Genomic DNA, 17,392 nt, shown 5'->3' on the forward strand with positions numbered 1-17,392 from the left:
CTGTAAGCTTGGCGTTGATACAAGTAGATTGTGGTGTGCAAAGGCCAATTTATTACGTGAGTAAGTTGCTGCATGAGGCCGAGATTCGTTATCTGCCACTAGAGAAAGCTATTCTGGCAGTAGTGCTTGGTACACGAAAGTTGTCTCATTATTTTCAAGCACATACGGTTGTTGTTCTTACCCAACTCCCGCTTAAAACCATACTCAGAAATGCTGACTACATAGGGAGAATAACTAAATGGGGCATTGTCTTAGAGGCTTTTGACATCAATTATATGCCTCGAACCTCTACGAAGGGTCAAGTCCTTGCAGATCTAGTAGCCGAGTTCACTGAACCCTCGATAGAAGAATTGGAACCAACACAGAACATGGATGAAAAATCGGTTGGCATGATTTCTCAACAAGGCCCTTCATTCTGGGAGGTGTATGTAGACGGTGTAGCAAATCAGAAAGGTTCTGGAGTAGGGCTAGTGTTAATATCTCCAGAGAGGATCGTTATTGAAAAGTCACTAAAACTAAGCTTCACAGCCATAAATAACAAGGCTGAATATGAAGCTCTACTGATAGGAATGGAAATGGTTCAAAGGATGGGAGGAAAGTCAGTAGAAATGTTCTCGGACTCAAGACTAGTTGTTGGTCAAGTACAAGGGGAATTTGAGGCGAAAGATGAAAGAATGCAAGGGTATTTGAGCAAAGTCAAATGTCTACAGTTAGAGTTCGAATCTTTTAATTTGCTACGCATCCTCAGAAATGGTAATGCACATGCTGATTCTTTGGCTATGCTCGCAACCTCGTCGGCACAGGATCTGCCTTGGGTTATCCTCGTCGAAGACTTGCATAAACCCACAGAGATAAAAAGAGAGGCTGTCCAAGTTCATCAAATCAGAGCCGAGCCCAGCTAGATGGACCCTATAATTCAATTCTTGAAGGAGGATACTTTGCCTGAAGAGAGGTTGGAAGCTGACAAAGTTCAGAGGAAGGCTACTAGATTCTGGCTATCCAAGAACCAAAAATTATACAAACGTTCTTATTCAAGGCCGTATTTGTTATGCATGCATTCTGAAGCAGCTGAATCACTCCTCGAGGAGTTACATGAAGGAATTTGTGGAAGCCATACTAGAGGTAGATCCTTGGCTCACAAAACTATTACCCAAAGCTATTGGTGGCCAAATATGCAAAAGGAAGCCTATGAATATGTTAAAAAGTTCAATCATTGTCAACGGTTCACACCAAACATACACCAACCAAGTGGAATTCTTAATCCATTATCCAGCCCATGACCATTCGCTCAATGGGACTTAGATATCGTAGGTCCATTCCCTAAAGTATTAGGAAACAAGAAGTATCTTCTAGTTGGCACAGATTATTTCACCAAATGGGTTGAAGTTGAAGCCCTAGCTAATATCAGAGACATAGATGCGAAGAAATTTGTCTGGAAAAACATTGTCACTCGATTCGGGATCCCTCACACCTTCATTTCGAACAACGATCTTCAGTTTAATAGTAAAGTGTTCAAAAGTTATTACTGTGAATTGGGGATTACAAATAGATATTTCACTCCTGCTTATCCTCAAGGGAATGGGTAAGCAGAAGCTGTTAACTAGGTTATACTAAATGGACTGAAAAAAAGATTAGATGACGCGAAGGGCAAATGAGTAGAAGAACTACCACATGTACTCTGGACATACAGAACTACACCTCGTAAGTCTACTGGGGAGACCTCCTTTTCAATGACTTATGGGACTGAAGCTGTTATCCTTCTAGAGACTGGGTTCCTAACATTGAGGACTAATTCATTCAATCCGATTAGCAATAATGAACAGTTAAAGAAGAGTTTGGATCTGATTGAGGAAATAAGGAAAAATGCAATGGTTCAATTGGCATATTACCAACAAAAACTCAGGCAGGGTTATGATGCCAACGTACAGTTGAGGCCTTTAGAACCTGGTGATCTAGTGCTCAGGAAAGTTGTGGGTACTGCAAAGAACCTAGCTTGGGAAAAGTTAGGACCCAATTGGAAAGGGCCATATCGTACTACCTCTAGGACTGGCATTAGGGCATATTTTTTAGAAGACTTAGATGGTCATGTAATACCACGTCCATGGAATGTAAACAACCTTAAAAGGTATTATTATTAATCAAGTTTTTTCTTTGATCAATATGTTTATTTATTATGTAAATGTTTCAAGGAAAGTGTTTAAACTTAAATCCAATCATGCCTGAAATTCTCAGACCAGATGATATGGGTTAGTTAATACTCCTTCACGATTCTTATAAGTGTTTAAACTTAAATCCAATCATGCCTGAAGTCCTCGGACCAGATGATATGGGTTAGTTAACACTCCTTCACGATTCTTGTAAGTGCTTAAACTTAAATCCAATCATGCCTGAAGTCCTCGGACTAGATGATATGGGTTAGTTAACACTCCTTCACGATTCTTATAAGTGTTTAAACTTAAATCCAATCATGTCTAAAGTTCTCGAACCAGATGATATGGGTTAGTTAATACTCCTTCACGATTCTTGTAAGTGTTTAAACTTAAATCCAATCATGCCTAAAGTCCTCGAACCAGATGATATGGTTTAGTTAACACTCTTTTACGATTCTTATAAGTGTTTAAACTTAAATCCAATTATGTCTGACATCTTCGGACCAGATGATATGGGTTAGTTAACACTCATAACACTCATTTACAATTCTTCTAAATGTTTAAACTTAAATTCAATAATGTCTGACGTCTTCGGATCAGATGATATGAGTTCGCTAAACATCTCGAAACAACTTTCATAAATGCTGAAATAAATCTTAAACCATATTAGACTTCTCGGATTACATACTAGGGATAAAACTAACGCTTAAAGATGTCCATCGTATATGTTATACAGAACCTAATTTAGGTAAAATATCTTTTATGGTTTGCCAAACTCATTAGCGATTCTTATGTAATCCAATTTTTACTAGTTTTTATCTAAGTTATCTGCATCACTAGCAGGATATCATTGTTGAGCTTGCTTAAGTTAAAGTAGTTGTAGGTTAACATTATTTGCAATAACAAAAAATTTTATAAGGAGTGCAATGAAAATATAGAGAATAAAAGAAGTACGTTTTCATTGATAAAAAAGATAGCATTTCTCAGTTCCTTACAAAATAAAAATAAAAATAATAAAAAATCTTAGTTTCTAAGCCTTCTTCGTGGAGACCACGGGGTTGATAGGCTGGGTAGACTGGGTCACAGTAGCATCTGGGGCTCAGTCCTTAGGTTTAGGAGGAGTTTTCTTCTTACCCAAGTCCTTACCCTTGCCTTGATGATCCTCAGCTTGTCTGCCTTGACCACTAGCTTGATCAGTCTCCTTGGGAGCTTCAGGAAGGGTAGGAGAGACTTGGCTGACCAAAGGCTGTTTCGAGTCCTCTAAGAGTTGTTTAGAGGGGGGAAGGAGTCAAGACCTGGGAGTTCACAAATTTCAGGGTCGTAGTAGATGCTCCCAGGTCACCTCAAGTCAAATTCTGCAGGGACCCTAGCAGCATCGAGGGCTTTACCCCAAGTTATATCGTAGTAATCCCTGCAAACTGTAGAAAACTCCTCTATAAGTCTAACTTGAGTCTCTTCCACCCCAAGCTTGTATGCAGCCTGCTTTTCAGTCTCGGCTGCCTCCTTGACTAATTGGGCAGTGTCCCTGGCTTTCTGAAGTTCAGCTCAAAGATCCTTCACCATTTGTCTCTCTATCTCCAAATTAATCTCAGTAATGTGCAGTTGCTGGCGTTGATCTTCAGCCTACTTCTCAGCATTCTTAAGGTCTGCATCAAGACTATTCCTCTCCTTGGTCATCTCTTTTAGCTGCTCAGACAGTCTATCGTAATCCTTCTTCAGACTACCCATCTTTCTCTTAGCCTTGGACTGAGAATGAGCCTCCCTAGGCTTTATTGTGGGCTTCTTTATTCCATTCCTCGGCCACATAAGCCTGTTGGGTAATCTACATAACAGAATGGGAAAAATTCAATATAAAATAAAGAAAAAGGACGAATAAAAATGGCTAACAGTTTAATTGGAAAAACAAATCGTGTCATTTACCATGAGAGTGTCATCTTGGCTCTCAACAGATGAAGCCCTTTTTCCCCGTTGGTCTTTAGCCACTCTCTACTGCTTATTTCCTTTTGAAGGCACCACCTCACCTTCTTCAAGATCTGTCATGGGCCTTTTCTTCTTCAGATCGGGGATTGGCTTTAGGCCAAGGTCAGAAGGGATTTGAGGAAGGGGTGGAGGAAGATTAACAGTGGGTTGGGACTTAGTGGCTTCTTTAGGCATGGCAGCTTTGTTCCTTGTCTTCATGAGGTCTCTTAAGCTCGTAGCCATCTCCTCTTCCTCTTCCAATGAGTTGTCTGGAACGAAAGTTATCAAAATAGGAGCATAGACGCTGGAATGCCTATTAGCTTCTTCCTCGGCATCTGAAAAGGGGATTACCTAGACCTCCCTTAATGCTTCTTCTTCAAAACGAAAATTTTCAATCTGCTCCTCTAATGAGGGGGCTGAGGAAACAGTTCCTTCCCCTGCCGCGGCTACTTCAAAGGGAATCTGTTGAACTAGAGGGGCGAGTAGTGGTACACCCTGTGGAACTGGATGTGGTACAGGGGGAAGATCAACCGGAGATAAAAAATTTGGCTAAGCAATGTCTATCCAGTTTATGCAATGGTCTCCCTGCCTTATCACGTTACTGATCGGTTGAAATGTGTCCAAGAATGGCTTGAAATCGAGAATGAGATGGGCGGCCCGAAGTTACCCGTCTTCACTTACAAAAATCTCTGATCTCAGTAGGTAATTGAGCGCGGCAACGTTAGTCAGGCTGAGTCGAGGAGATACATGCCTTTTATCTGTTAACACCACAACAGAGTTAAACATAATCAGAAACTTAAGGTAAAATGCGAATATAAAGAGAAAAGGTACAACGTTAATGATGAAAATCCTAAATCTATGTCTAGGGAGCCTAGGTCTAGGATATCCCACCTGGCTCTCCAAGTTGGGTTGGGTAATGAAGGCTGTCATGTCACGATCCTGAGACGATCAAATAGTCATCTTTCATCCCCTTATTAGAATTGGGAAGACAGGAGATGAGCTTAACGATGTCAGACCGGGATTTAAGATAATATCTCGCCCCCTTTTGTCTATGACACTCGTACATATGTACTACATCAAGCCAGGTGAGCCCCAAGCCTAAGTGTCAGTTCAAAGCATCGACTGCTCCTAGGATCCTAAAGACGTTAGGCGTACACTGATCGGGACTAAGCCTATGATTACGAAGGTAATCTCTTGTAATGGAGCCCATAGGGAGAGTCATTCCCCCTTCTATGAAAGCTATGACAGGGATTATAACTTCTCCCACTTCTCGGTCGGTTAATAGTCTTTCTGGGGGACAATACTACAAGTGTACGCCATGTGGTATGTGATATGTTTCTTTAAATATCTCTATCTAGGCAGGACTATCCACCAAATACCTAAATCTACCCATTTCGGATAAGCAAAAAGAAGTAAGCACTAAGAACAATAACGGGGAAATGAGAATTTGAAGGCCGAGGAAAATGGCCGAAGAGAGAATGAAAGGTTCGAAGAAATTGGAACTTACACAAACTGGGTTAGGGAGTGATCCTTAAGTCCTTAGTAGGATTTTTGTGAATTTGTGAGGAAATGATACTGATGATTTGAAAAGTTTTGTGAGTTTAAATGCTAGAGTTAGCTGGAGAGTTTGAGAAATTGTGAAGTAAAGGAAAACTGATCTCCTTTGAGGCTTTATATAGGGGTCAGAAAATAAGTGGGAATTATCCCGCCCAAATCATGAGGAAAAATGTCGTTCGTTGGATCAATGGTTCACCGTTGGATGCAAAAGACATAATGCCACCTAGAGCAATTAATAAATGCTTCGTAAATACCGAAACGTCAGTGGCAATGATGAAACTCCTAAATTTATGCTCTCACACGTGTAAACTCATGTATTTTTACATTTTTTAGCCTTTATTTCTATGACAGATCAAAATCCTATTTTTTTCTCCTCAGATGCGAGGGAAAAATTAAAATTTTGAGGGGCTATTGTGGGGATAAAAGCCTAAATTCATGTATTGGGCCTTGGACCCTATATGAGGATGTGGGTACGTCCGAGAAGGAGTAAATGATTAGGAAAGACCCCGGAGTAGAAAATCATGTAAGGAGATGATAAAGAAATATAGTCCGAGGAGCTTATCTTTCTTGGATATGAGGGATACTGGTCAAGCAAATACCAGGGCAATTTAGGTAATCTTCCAGGAAGTTCCAGCGATAAGGATGAACTTCAGACACATATAAAGATGATAAGAATAGAGAAATATCTAAGGGAAAAGCTACTACCATCGCATTAAACGCACTGCAACAAATTTTCTGGCCACATTTATGTGGAGAAAACTCTTGAACAATACAACCTCAGCTACCACCACTCATGGAGAACCAAAGAAGATACCTGATGGGACATGTACTCAAATGAATGCTCAGATAAAGAACAAGTGTACGATCAAGATAGATTGAAAGAAAACTATATAAATGTAAAGGACCCCTCATGAGAAGAGGTGGAGAAAAAAGGGAGAAAAAGAAGAAGAGAAATTTACTGTAGCTCTAAGAATTGTATAAACCTTTCAGACAATAATCTATCTCCTCGGACATCATTTTATTCAAGTTTAAAGTGTGTTTTTGTACTTGTTCATCTTTTAAGAACTGGATTAACTGTTTTTTAGTTCACAAATAGCCCAGTTCTTTCACCCACTCTTTACAAATTTATTGTATTGGGCTTATTGGGCTCACATCCCATATCTTTTGGGCTTAGGCTACAAATCTTGACCCTACAAAAATATTTTTAGAAATTTTTATGAGAGAAGAAAAAATAATTAACTTTTTGGATAACTTTTTATATTTTTCATGAAAGCAATATTAATTTTTTTCTAAAATAGTCTATTGAAAAATGTTCTAAGCGCACCCAGAATTATAAGACTATTTGCTACATCGGATACCATATTACTAAATGACTAATAGCATGTTTTGGAGTTTCCCAAAGCCACATGGCCCTAAAGTCAAGCATATGAATAACATATTGGCCAAAACATTTAAGAGTGAAGACAAAATAGCAGTCGGTGGACGGTGGTATTAATTCATTTAAGAATTTTCTTGCTAAGTACATCTTTAGTTTGAGTAATTGATTCTTCTCAAAAAAAAAAAAAAAAATTGAGTATTTGAGTAGTCTTACACATGTTAAATGCAGCCGAAAGAGAAATACCATATGCATGATATTGGAGGCTTTAATGATAGCCTTTAGGAAATTTCACGACGGCAAGGCAAAGTAACTTTAAAGTCTTAACTTTTAAAGCGGTGTATATTTATCTCTGCTGCCATTTTTGTTGTACTACGTTTTCGATAGGTACATATACATATTGTGAAAGAAATAATGTAAAGGGAGGTACATCTTAATCCTTTTGATTTTGACGTAGATAATTATTGGAAACTCATGATTAATTTTTCTAATTATATTATGTTGGGAAAAGTTAATAGATATTCTAAGAGAATTAAATTAAGAAATATTTTTTAAAAAAATTTATAAAAAAATTAATCTTTTTTTACATTTTTTTTTTATATTTCCCATAAAAGTAGTTCTAAAACTTTTTTAAAATAATTTTTTTACATTAGATTAGATCGATAATTATTGTTGTACATGATAATGATCCTATGCAAACAGGACATTACCAATAAATGGCCTCCCAAAAAAAATTGATCCTATTTTTTCTTATAAAAAATATATATATATATATATATATTTGATCCTACTTTTTTTTTCTCTATCATGTAGAAGTTATTGTTTTGATGATAATATTTGTTTCAAGACAAGCTCTTGGATATAATTTATATGAAGATAGATAAATCAACAGAAATACGTATGCCATATATAACATATGTGGGGACTGTAATATTATATGCCACGTAAATAAATAATGTATCAAGCTGCAATAGCTACAAAAAGATATGTGCTCCAGCTCACAGTTAAATAAAGTTTTGTGGAGCAGATGAACGACAATGACTAATGTTCTGCATATAAATGGGGGCAAAAGGTAAACGAAAAAGTGCAATGAGTACTAACAAAGCAAAGCAACTTGTTGTTTAAAGTGTAAAGTGAAATTGAACGAAGTTTGGAAGCATTTATTATAACCAATCTTTCTTGCACGATTCAGCAACCTAGTTGTGTGAGATGGTCCTTTTATTCCCACTGTGTTTCACATATTTTATTCAGCCAACACCTTTAGCAAAATATGCTTCTTGTCTAATCCCTTTATTCCTTATAGGAGTAATAGGAGATTGTTTAAATCTCCATCTTTCTTCTCAAGTTTCAGCAATGGGGAATTGTCTTTCTCTCTCTCCTTCTGCAAAGGTTCTCTCTATCTCCAAGAAGAACAAGGCTCCTTTGCCCGTTGATAACATTTTCAAGCTTCCCTCTCCACTACCAACTTGGCCACCAGGTACCTCTTTCTAGCTAGTCTCAACAAGTTCACTATTCCTATATTGTTTTTGTTAGCAAATTTCAAAATTTTGGGACTAAAAACTTTATCTTTGTTGTGTACTCTATATAATGTTCACAATTATGTCTTTATCTTAAAATTTTGGAGTCAGTTAAAGATCTTAACAAATTAATCGGGATCCATTACAATGTTGGTGTTGTATGTTATATAATAGGTAATGGATTTGCAAGTGGAATAATCAATTTGGGAGGATTACAAGTGCGTCAAATTTCATCTTTCAACAAAGTTTGGGCGACCAAAGAAGGTGGTCCAGACAACCTTGGAGCAACATTCTTTGAACCCTCAAATGTACCACAAGGATTCTTTATGCTAGGTTCTTATAGCCAAGCCAACAACCAGACTTTCTTTGGAAGGGTTCTTGTAGCCAAAGATGACTCAGGTGGAGCTTTGAAGAAGCCACTGGATTACACTCTTGTGTGGAGCAGTGAGTCTTCGAAAATCAAGCAAGATGGCAATGGCTATATTTGGTTGCCAACACCCCCAGATGGTTACAAAGCCGTAGGCCATGTTGTCACGAGCTCGCCTAACAAGCCATCCCCAGATCAAATTAGGTGTGTTAGATCTGACCTCACTGACCAATGTGAGGCCCACACATGGACTTGGGGTCCAGGTAAGGATAAGGATGATAATGGTTTCAATGTTTATAGTTTGAGGCCCAGCATTAGAGGGATCCAATCCCAAGCTATGGGAGTTTCTGTGGGTTCATTTTTAGCCCAAATTGGTGGGGTTACTTCTCCTTTGTCTAATATAGCTTGCTTGAAGAATTCTAAATCCAATTTATCTTCTATGCCTAATGTAAAGCAAATTGAGGCATTGCTTCATACCTACTCTCCATGGGTATACTTTCACTCTGATGAAATATATCTACCTTCATCAGTTGATTGGTTTTTTGGGAATGGGGCACTATTATATAAGAAAGGGGAAGAGTCAAAGCCAACTCCAATTGAGCCCACAGGATCAAATCTTCCTCAAGGTGGTTCAAATGATGGTGCGTATTGGTTGGACCTTCCAGTTGATGAAGGGGCCAAAGAAAGAGTCAAGAAAGGAGACTTAGGGAACTCCCAGGTTTATGTACACATAAAGCCCATGTTGGGTGCTACATTTACTGACATGGCTATATGGGTCTTTTATCCATTTAATGGGCCTGCAAAGGCTAAGGTTGAAATGGTCAATGTCCCATTGGGGAAGATAGGTGAACATGTTGGTGATTGGGAGCATGTGACTTTAAGAGTCAGCAATTTCAATGGGGAGCTACAAAGGGTCTATTTCTCTGAACACAGTGGAGGCACTTGGGTGGATGCACCAGAGCTAGACTTTCAAAATGGTAACAAGCCTATGGCCTATGCATCATTGAATGGGCATGCCTTTTATTCAAAGCCAGGACTTGTTTTGCAAGGGAGTAAGGGAATAGGAATAAGAAATGATTCTGAAAAGAGCAATTTGGCCATGGATACTGGGTTGAATTATTCAGTAGTGTCAGCTGAGTATTTGGGTTCAGCTGTGGTTGAGCCACCTTGGTTGAACTATTGTAGAGAATGGGGTCCAAAACTTAGTTATGATCTTGCAGAGGAGATTAAGAAGGTGGAGAAATTACTGCCAGGTCCTCTTAAATCTGCTTTCGACAAATTTATCAAGGGCCTACCCAGTGAAGTGTTGGGTGAGGAAGGGCCCACTGGGCCCAAGATGAAGAACAGTTGGACTGGAGATGAAGTTTAATGGCTCAGATTTGTTATATTATTACTTTTATATTCTTTTTTTTTTTTTTTGGCCTGATTATTACTTTTATATTCTTGATGTAACACTAATAACTTTTTCTTTTGTTTTTTGGGTTAAAATAACACTAATAACTTATTGCTTACACAATGAAGTTATGGACGTTATGGACTTATATTTATGTGTAAAGATTGGGATTGGGATCTAGAAAAATGCATTTGTTACCTCCAAGTTGAATTTGTCTAAGCAGTTGCAGTCTGTCAACATCTTTAATTGTGACATTTCCTTGTAAACATCACACACACGCAGATCATCTTTAACTGTGACATTTCCTTGCAATCTGTCAACATCTTTAACTGTGCCTTCCACAAAATTTTAGGGCCATTCAATTTAATAAGGTTTTGTACCAGAGTCCACTTTTTTCCCTTATATGTTTGATTTTGAGTCTTTAGTATTAGTACGGTGGCATTATCAAATTCGGTTAATCGCCTGTTAGTGGGATTATTAATAAAGAATTAAAATGCTAAGAAGTTGGTTAATCATTATCAATACTTTAAGGGTTAAGATTAGGTTTTAGGGCATGTTTGGTAGACTGTAATAGACGTTGTAATGTAATAGTTATTTCTATGGTTTAGTTATTCTTTAGTTTGGTTATATTTTTATTACAAGGAATAGTCATTCCTTATGAATAGCTATTCTTCAAAATGAGGAATAACTATTCCTCTTTAAAAGGTGGTATTAGTTATTCCTTAGTAAGTGCAATAATTTTTATACTTAATATATTTCCAAATAAACAAACTTTTCATATACATCTAACAATTATAAAAAAAAAAAAAATCATAAAAAATAGCACATGTCTCTCTTAAATTTAAAAATAACAATTTTTAAGGAGATATAATTGTATGAGTAAGATATTTCCTAAAATAAATATTAAGTTTCATTCTAATGTTATAAGTTACAACAAAACTAATGAATATGTTTAGTTATTACATTACAACACACTTTATTACTAGTAATAAAGATTACAATTCTTATCGTAATCTTCATTCAGTGTACCAAACGTACCCTTAGTGTTTTAGCGCACTGGATTCGCTGAGATGATAACACATCTTTACTTTTGATTATATGTTGTCATCGCAATACTTCTACTGCATGAAAAATTATTAGGTCTACTAGAGGATGATCAAAGTAGCTCGTAAAATGTTATTACTTATACAAATGTGACATCACTTTGTGATTTTTTTTTTTCCTTGTACAGATAAGGATTTTTTTTTTTTTTTTTTTATCCTATTTTTTCTTATAAAAAATATATATATATATATATATATTTGATCCTACTTTTTTTTTCTCTATCATGTAGAAGTTATTGTTTTGATGATAATATTTGTTTCAAGACAAGCTCTTGGATATAATTTATATGAAGATAGATAAATCAACAGAAATACGTATGCCATATATAACATATGTGGGGACTGTAATATTATATGCCACGCAAATAAATAATGTATCAAGCTGCAATAGCTACAAAAAGATATGTGCTCCAGCTCACAGTTAAATAAAGTTTTGTGGAGCAGATGAACGACAATGACTAATGTTCTGCATATAAATGGGGGCAAAAGGTAAACGAAAAAGTGCAATGAGTACTAACAAAGCAAAGCAACTTGTTGTTTAAAGTGTAAAGTGAAATTGAACGAAGTTTGGAAGCATTTATTATAACCAATCTTTCTTGCACGATTCAGCAACCTAGTTGTGTGAGATGGTCCTTTTATTCCCACTGTGTTTCACATATTTTATTCAGCCAACACCTTTAGCAAAATATGCTTCTTGTCTAATCCCTTTATTCCTTATAGGAGTAATAGGAGATTGTTTAAATCTCCATCTTTCTTCTCAAGTTTCAGCAATGGGGAATTGTCTTTCTCTCTCTCCTTCTGCAAAGGTTCTCTCTATCTCCAAGAAGAACAAGGCTCCTTTGCCCGTTGATAACATTTTCAAGCTTCCCTCTCCACTACCAACTTGGCCACCAGGTACCTCTTTCTAGCTAGTCTCAACAAGTTCACTATTCCTATATTGTTTTTGTTAGCAAATTTCAAAATTTTGGGACTAAAAACTTTATCTTTGTTGTGTACTCTATATAACGTTCACAATTATGTCTTAATCTTAAAATTTTGGAGTCGGTTAAAGATCTTAACAAATTAATCGGGATCCATTACAATGTTGGTGTTGTATGTTATATAATAGGTAATGGATTTGCAAGTGGAATAATCAATTTGGGAGGATTACAAGTGCGTCAAATATCATCTTTCAACAAAGTTTGGGCGACCAAAGAAGGTGGTCCAGACAACCTTGGAGCAACATTCTTTGAACCCTCAAATGTACCACAAGGATTCTTTATGCTAGGTTCTTATAGCCAAGCCAACAACCAGACTTTCTTTGGAAGGGTTCTTGTAGCCAAAGATGACTCAGGTGGAGCTTTGAAGAAGCCACTGGATTACACTCTTGTGTGGAGCAGTGAGTCTTCGAAAATCAAGCAAGATGGCAATGGCTATATTTGGTTGCCAACACCCCCAGATGGTTACAAAGCCGTAGGCCATGTTGTCACGAGCTCGCCTAACAAGCCATCCCCAGATCAAATTAGGTGTGTTAGATCTGACCTCACTAACCAATGTGAGGCCCACACATGGACTTGGGGTCCAGGTAAGGATAAGGATGATAATGGTTTCAATGTTTATAGTTTGAGGCCCAGCATTAGAGGGATCCAATCCCAAGCTATGGGAGTTTCTGTGGGTTCATTTTTAGCCCAAATTGGTGGGGTTACTTCTCCTTTGTCTAATATAGCTTGCTTGAAGAATTCTAAATCCAATTTATCTTCTATGCCTAATGTAAAGCAAATTGAGGCATTGCTTCATACCTACTCTCCATGGGTATACTTTCACTCTGATGAAATATATCTACCTTCATCAGTTGATTGGTTTTTTGGGAATGGGGCACTATTATATAAGAAAGGGGAAGAGTCAAAGCCAACTCCAATTGAGCCCACAGGATCAAATCTTCCTCAAGGTGGTTCAAATGATGGTGCGTATTGGTTGGACCTTCCAGTTGATGAAGGGGCCAAAGAAGGAGTCAAGAAAGGAGACTTAGGGAACTCCCAGGTTTATGTACACATAAAGCCCATGTTGGGTGCTACATTCACTGACATGGCTATATGGGTCTTTTATCCATTTAATGGGCCTGCAAAGGCTAAGGTTGAAATGGTCAATGTCCCATTGGGGAAGATAGGTGAACATGTTGGTGATTGGGAGCATGTGACTTTAAGAGTCAGCAATTTCAATGGGGAGCTACAAAGGGTCTATTTCTCTGAACACAGTGGAGGCACTTGGGTGGATGCACCAGAGCTAGAGTTTCAAAATGGTAACAAGCCTATGGCCTATGCATCATTGAATGGGCATGCCTTTTATTCAAAGCCAGGACTTGTTTTGCAAGGGAGTAAGGGAATAGGAATAAGAAATGATTCTGAAAAGAGCAATTTGGTCATGGATACTGGGTTGAATTATTCAGTAGTGTCAGCTGACTATTTGGGTTCAGCTGTGGTTGAGCCACCTTGGTTGAACTATTGTAGAGAATGGGGTCCAAAACTTAGTTATGATCTTGCAGAGGAGATTAAGAAGGTGGGGAAATTACTGCCAGGTCCTCTTAAATCTGCTTTTGACAAATTTATCAAGGGCCTACCCAGTGAAGTGTTGGGTGAGGAAGGGCCCACTGGGCCCAAGATGAAGAACAGTTGGACTGGAGATGAAGTTTAATGGCTTAGATTTGTTATATTATTACTTTTATATTCTTTTTTCTTTTTTTTTGGCCTGATTATTACTTTTATATTCTTGATGTAACACTAATAACTTTTTCTTTTTTTGGGTTTAAAATAACACTAATAACTTATTGCTTACACAATGAAGTTATGGACGTTATGGACTTATATTTATGTGTAAAGATTGGGATTGGGATCTAGAAAAATGCATTTGTTACCTCCAAGTTGAATTTGTCTAAGCAGTTGCAGTCTGTCAACATCTTTAATTGTGACATTTCCTTGTAAACATCACACACACGCAGATCATCTTTAACTGTGACATTTCCTTGCAATCTGTCAACATCTTTAACTGTGCCTTCCTCGAAATTTTAGGGCCATTCAATTTAATAGGTTTTGTACCAGAGTCCACTTTTTTCCCTTATATATGTTTGATTTTGAGTCTTTAGTATTAGTACGGTGGCATTATCAAATTCCGTTAATTGCCTGTTAGTGGGATTATTAATAAAGAATTAAAATGCTAAAGAGTTGGTTAATCATTATCAATACTTTAAGGGTTAAGATTAGGTTTTAGTGATTTAGCGCACTGAATTCGCTGAGATGGTAACACTTCTTTACTTTTGATTATATGTTGTCATCGCAATACTTCCACTGCATGAAAAATTATTTGGTCTACTAGAGGATGATCAAAGTAGCTCGTAAAATGTTATTGCCTATACAAATGTGACATCACTTTATAATTTTTTTTTTTTTTCTTGTACAGATAAGGATTTTTTTTTTTTTTTGGTGAATACTAAGTATTTCTCTCTCCGTGCATCCATACTTTAATTGCATCTGTAAAGGGTATTATTGCTTTTTCTGTAAAAATAACAGTTTCCATTAGCCAAAGTGTTGGTTAATCATCATCAATATTTTAATTGCGTCCGTAAAGCCAATTATTTGTGATTATTGCTTATGAACAAAATTTATTGGCATCCAAGTGGATCAAGTCTTAATAAGAAGAAAAGTATGTCCAAACTATTATTGTTTGACAAAGACTTTTTTCTTTCTTGGTTTCTTCAAAAGAAAAAATAAAGAAAGACTAAGATTTTTTTTTTTTTTTTTTTTTGTAATACTCTTTATTAAAAATAATAGTAATTAAAAAGAAAACCCTAAATCGATCGGAATACCGAAAACTAGAATTTGCCACCTAAAATACCTGAAAAAAAAAAAATACCGTCATTCTTTAGTTGGGTTTGGAAATCTCAAGGACACAAATTTATTTAAAATGTTTTTTCGCAATTTATGTGTCAATTTTTATAATTAACATTTAATATAATATCACTTTTACCTAGGTTAATCACTAACACAATTTGTATTTTACACCAAATCACCACATATCAATTAATAGTTGTAGTGGGTTCTAAGTTAACTCAATGGGTAAAGTCTTTAATAGTTAAATAAGAGATCTGGGGTTCAATCCCCACCTACAACAAAAACTTATTTGTGACTTGGTCTAACGATAAAGAATTATCATCAAGAACGGACACCATATATTAAAATTATCTCGATAATAATAATAATAATAATAATATTTGGAAAAAAAATGTCTAAACTTATTAAATAAATGTCAAAATGCATAAATACTTCATAGGGTTTGGGTCTGTTGCAAACTAAATTGATTCTATATCTCCATGAGCTTTCTATTTTCATGTGACTATCAAATAACACCAGAAAACTAATCCGTGATAAATGAAACATAAATAACAATAAAATTGAAGAATTTTTTTTTTTTTTTTTTTACGAAATCTGATAAATGTTTAAACAGCCGTATATTTCTTTTATTTTATTATTTTATGTGTTTCATTTGACACAAATTATTTGATACTCATGATTTTTATCTTTATTTTTATTTTTATTTTTATTTATTTAACTTTTTTTTTGCCATTGAGAGCAAATTGAAGTTAATCCCAAGATCAATTTCATGAATATGAAAATCTCAAGTTATAAGAGAAGTTGAAAGTTTAGGGGGTTAGTTTGCAACAAATACAAACTCCAAGGGGCCCCACAATGTGGCTAGATGTTAAGTTCTCTTTCAATTTTCTAATTATATTAAGAAATAGGGTTTTTAATATTTAATGAGACTGTGATTATGTGTATTAGACATATTCTTTTATTTGGTTCGATACAATTGGAGGGTATAAATAATGGCTTTTACATGAATGAAATTTTTTGGTCCTAACTTATATACTCTACTCTATACTCCACAAATTAGAATATGCCACATAAATACTATTTCCTAAACACTATTGAAACTGTTAAAATGGTGTCAAATCACATCAACTAATCTCATGTTTCGTAATTAAAAATAAAAAAAAAACAACAGCAACAAGAACAACAACAACAATAACAACAAACAAACAAACATAAAATTGACTAGATTCATCATGGATTTCAACCTTTGGGTATTTAGCTCAACAATTCGACATATGATGTCACTCATAAGATTTAGCCTTTTGCAGGATGAAGTAAAAACACATAACAAACCGCCACTAATAAACACCAACACTAGAATAAGCAATATTTACTAGTCCAAGAGCAAACTACGAGTAAAAGCTTCCACAATAAGTTGACCAAAATTAGGATCCCAAATATTATGAACAATAGGCCTTACATGTAAAGGGTCTTGTACCCATTTCTCAAATTTCCTTGCAAAGCTACATGAAACAGATTTCTAGTAGTCCACATAAATATTACTGCTAATAGCCCGAAATGAGAACCAAAATTATTCGATAGAGACATTCTTGTGTCCTTTATCATCTCCCTATTCTTTTTTATATCATTATACTCTCTCTCTCTCTCTCTCTCTCTCTCTCTCTCTATATATATATATAAACAAATTGAGAGAGAAAGAGCAAATAGATCCCCCATCAAACACTAAATCCTATTGATTGATAGAAAGATTTTGCCAAATACCAAACTTTGCCCTTCATTTTTTCAAAAACTTAGGAATTCCACACATCAAAGGCAAAAGCACCTGCCATATGACTACTTGGTAATGCAAATTTCTTCTATTTTATTGTTATTTCTGTTTCACTTGTTGTTGGGTGTTATTTAATAGTCACGTGATTATTTTGTCACTTAGGCAAATATAAGTTAGTCCCGTAGGTCAATTTCACGAATGTGGAAACATAAGAGAGCCATAAAGGAAAACTAAAAACCATAGGTCAATTTGCAACTAACCTAAATCCCAAGAAATGTTTATACATTTCTTGGCCTTAATGCATCATATTAATTTATCCATTTATTATGGTCTATCACAT

At 36.1% G+C, this 17,392-nt stretch overlaps 2 protein-coding genes across 2 annotated transcripts; both read left to right on the forward strand.

The window, feature by feature from the left end:
- The first annotated feature begins 8,113 nt into the window (after nucleotides 1–8,113).
- Nucleotides 8,114–10,537, forward strand: LOC112016152 (hypothetical protein At1g04090). Its single transcript, XM_065772693.1, has 2 exons — nucleotides 8,114–8,518; nucleotides 8,733–10,537. Exons 1-2 carry the CDS (start codon nucleotides 8,251–8,253, stop codon nucleotides 10,292–10,294), a joined length of 1,830 nt encoding a protein of 609 aa, XP_065628765.1. The 5' UTR covers nucleotides 8,114–8,250; the 3' UTR covers nucleotides 10,295–10,537.
- A 1,375-nt stretch (nucleotides 10,538–11,912) lies between these two features.
- LOC111996149 (hypothetical protein At1g04090) lies at nucleotides 11,913–14,332 on the forward strand. Its single transcript, XM_024028101.2, has 2 exons — nucleotides 11,913–12,315; nucleotides 12,530–14,332. Exons 1-2 carry the CDS (start codon nucleotides 12,048–12,050, stop codon nucleotides 14,089–14,091), a joined length of 1,830 nt encoding a protein of 609 aa, XP_023883869.2. The 5' UTR covers nucleotides 11,913–12,047; the 3' UTR covers nucleotides 14,092–14,332.
- The last annotated feature ends 3,060 nt before the right edge of the window (nucleotides 14,333–17,392 follow it).

This window comes from Quercus suber, unplaced genomic scaffold (genome assembly GCF_002906115.3).
Source record: "Quercus suber isolate HL8 unplaced genomic scaffold, Cork oak 2.0 scaffold_62, whole genome shotgun sequence".
NCBI classification, from domain to species: Eukaryota; Viridiplantae; Streptophyta; class Magnoliopsida; order Fagales; family Fagaceae; genus Quercus; species Quercus suber.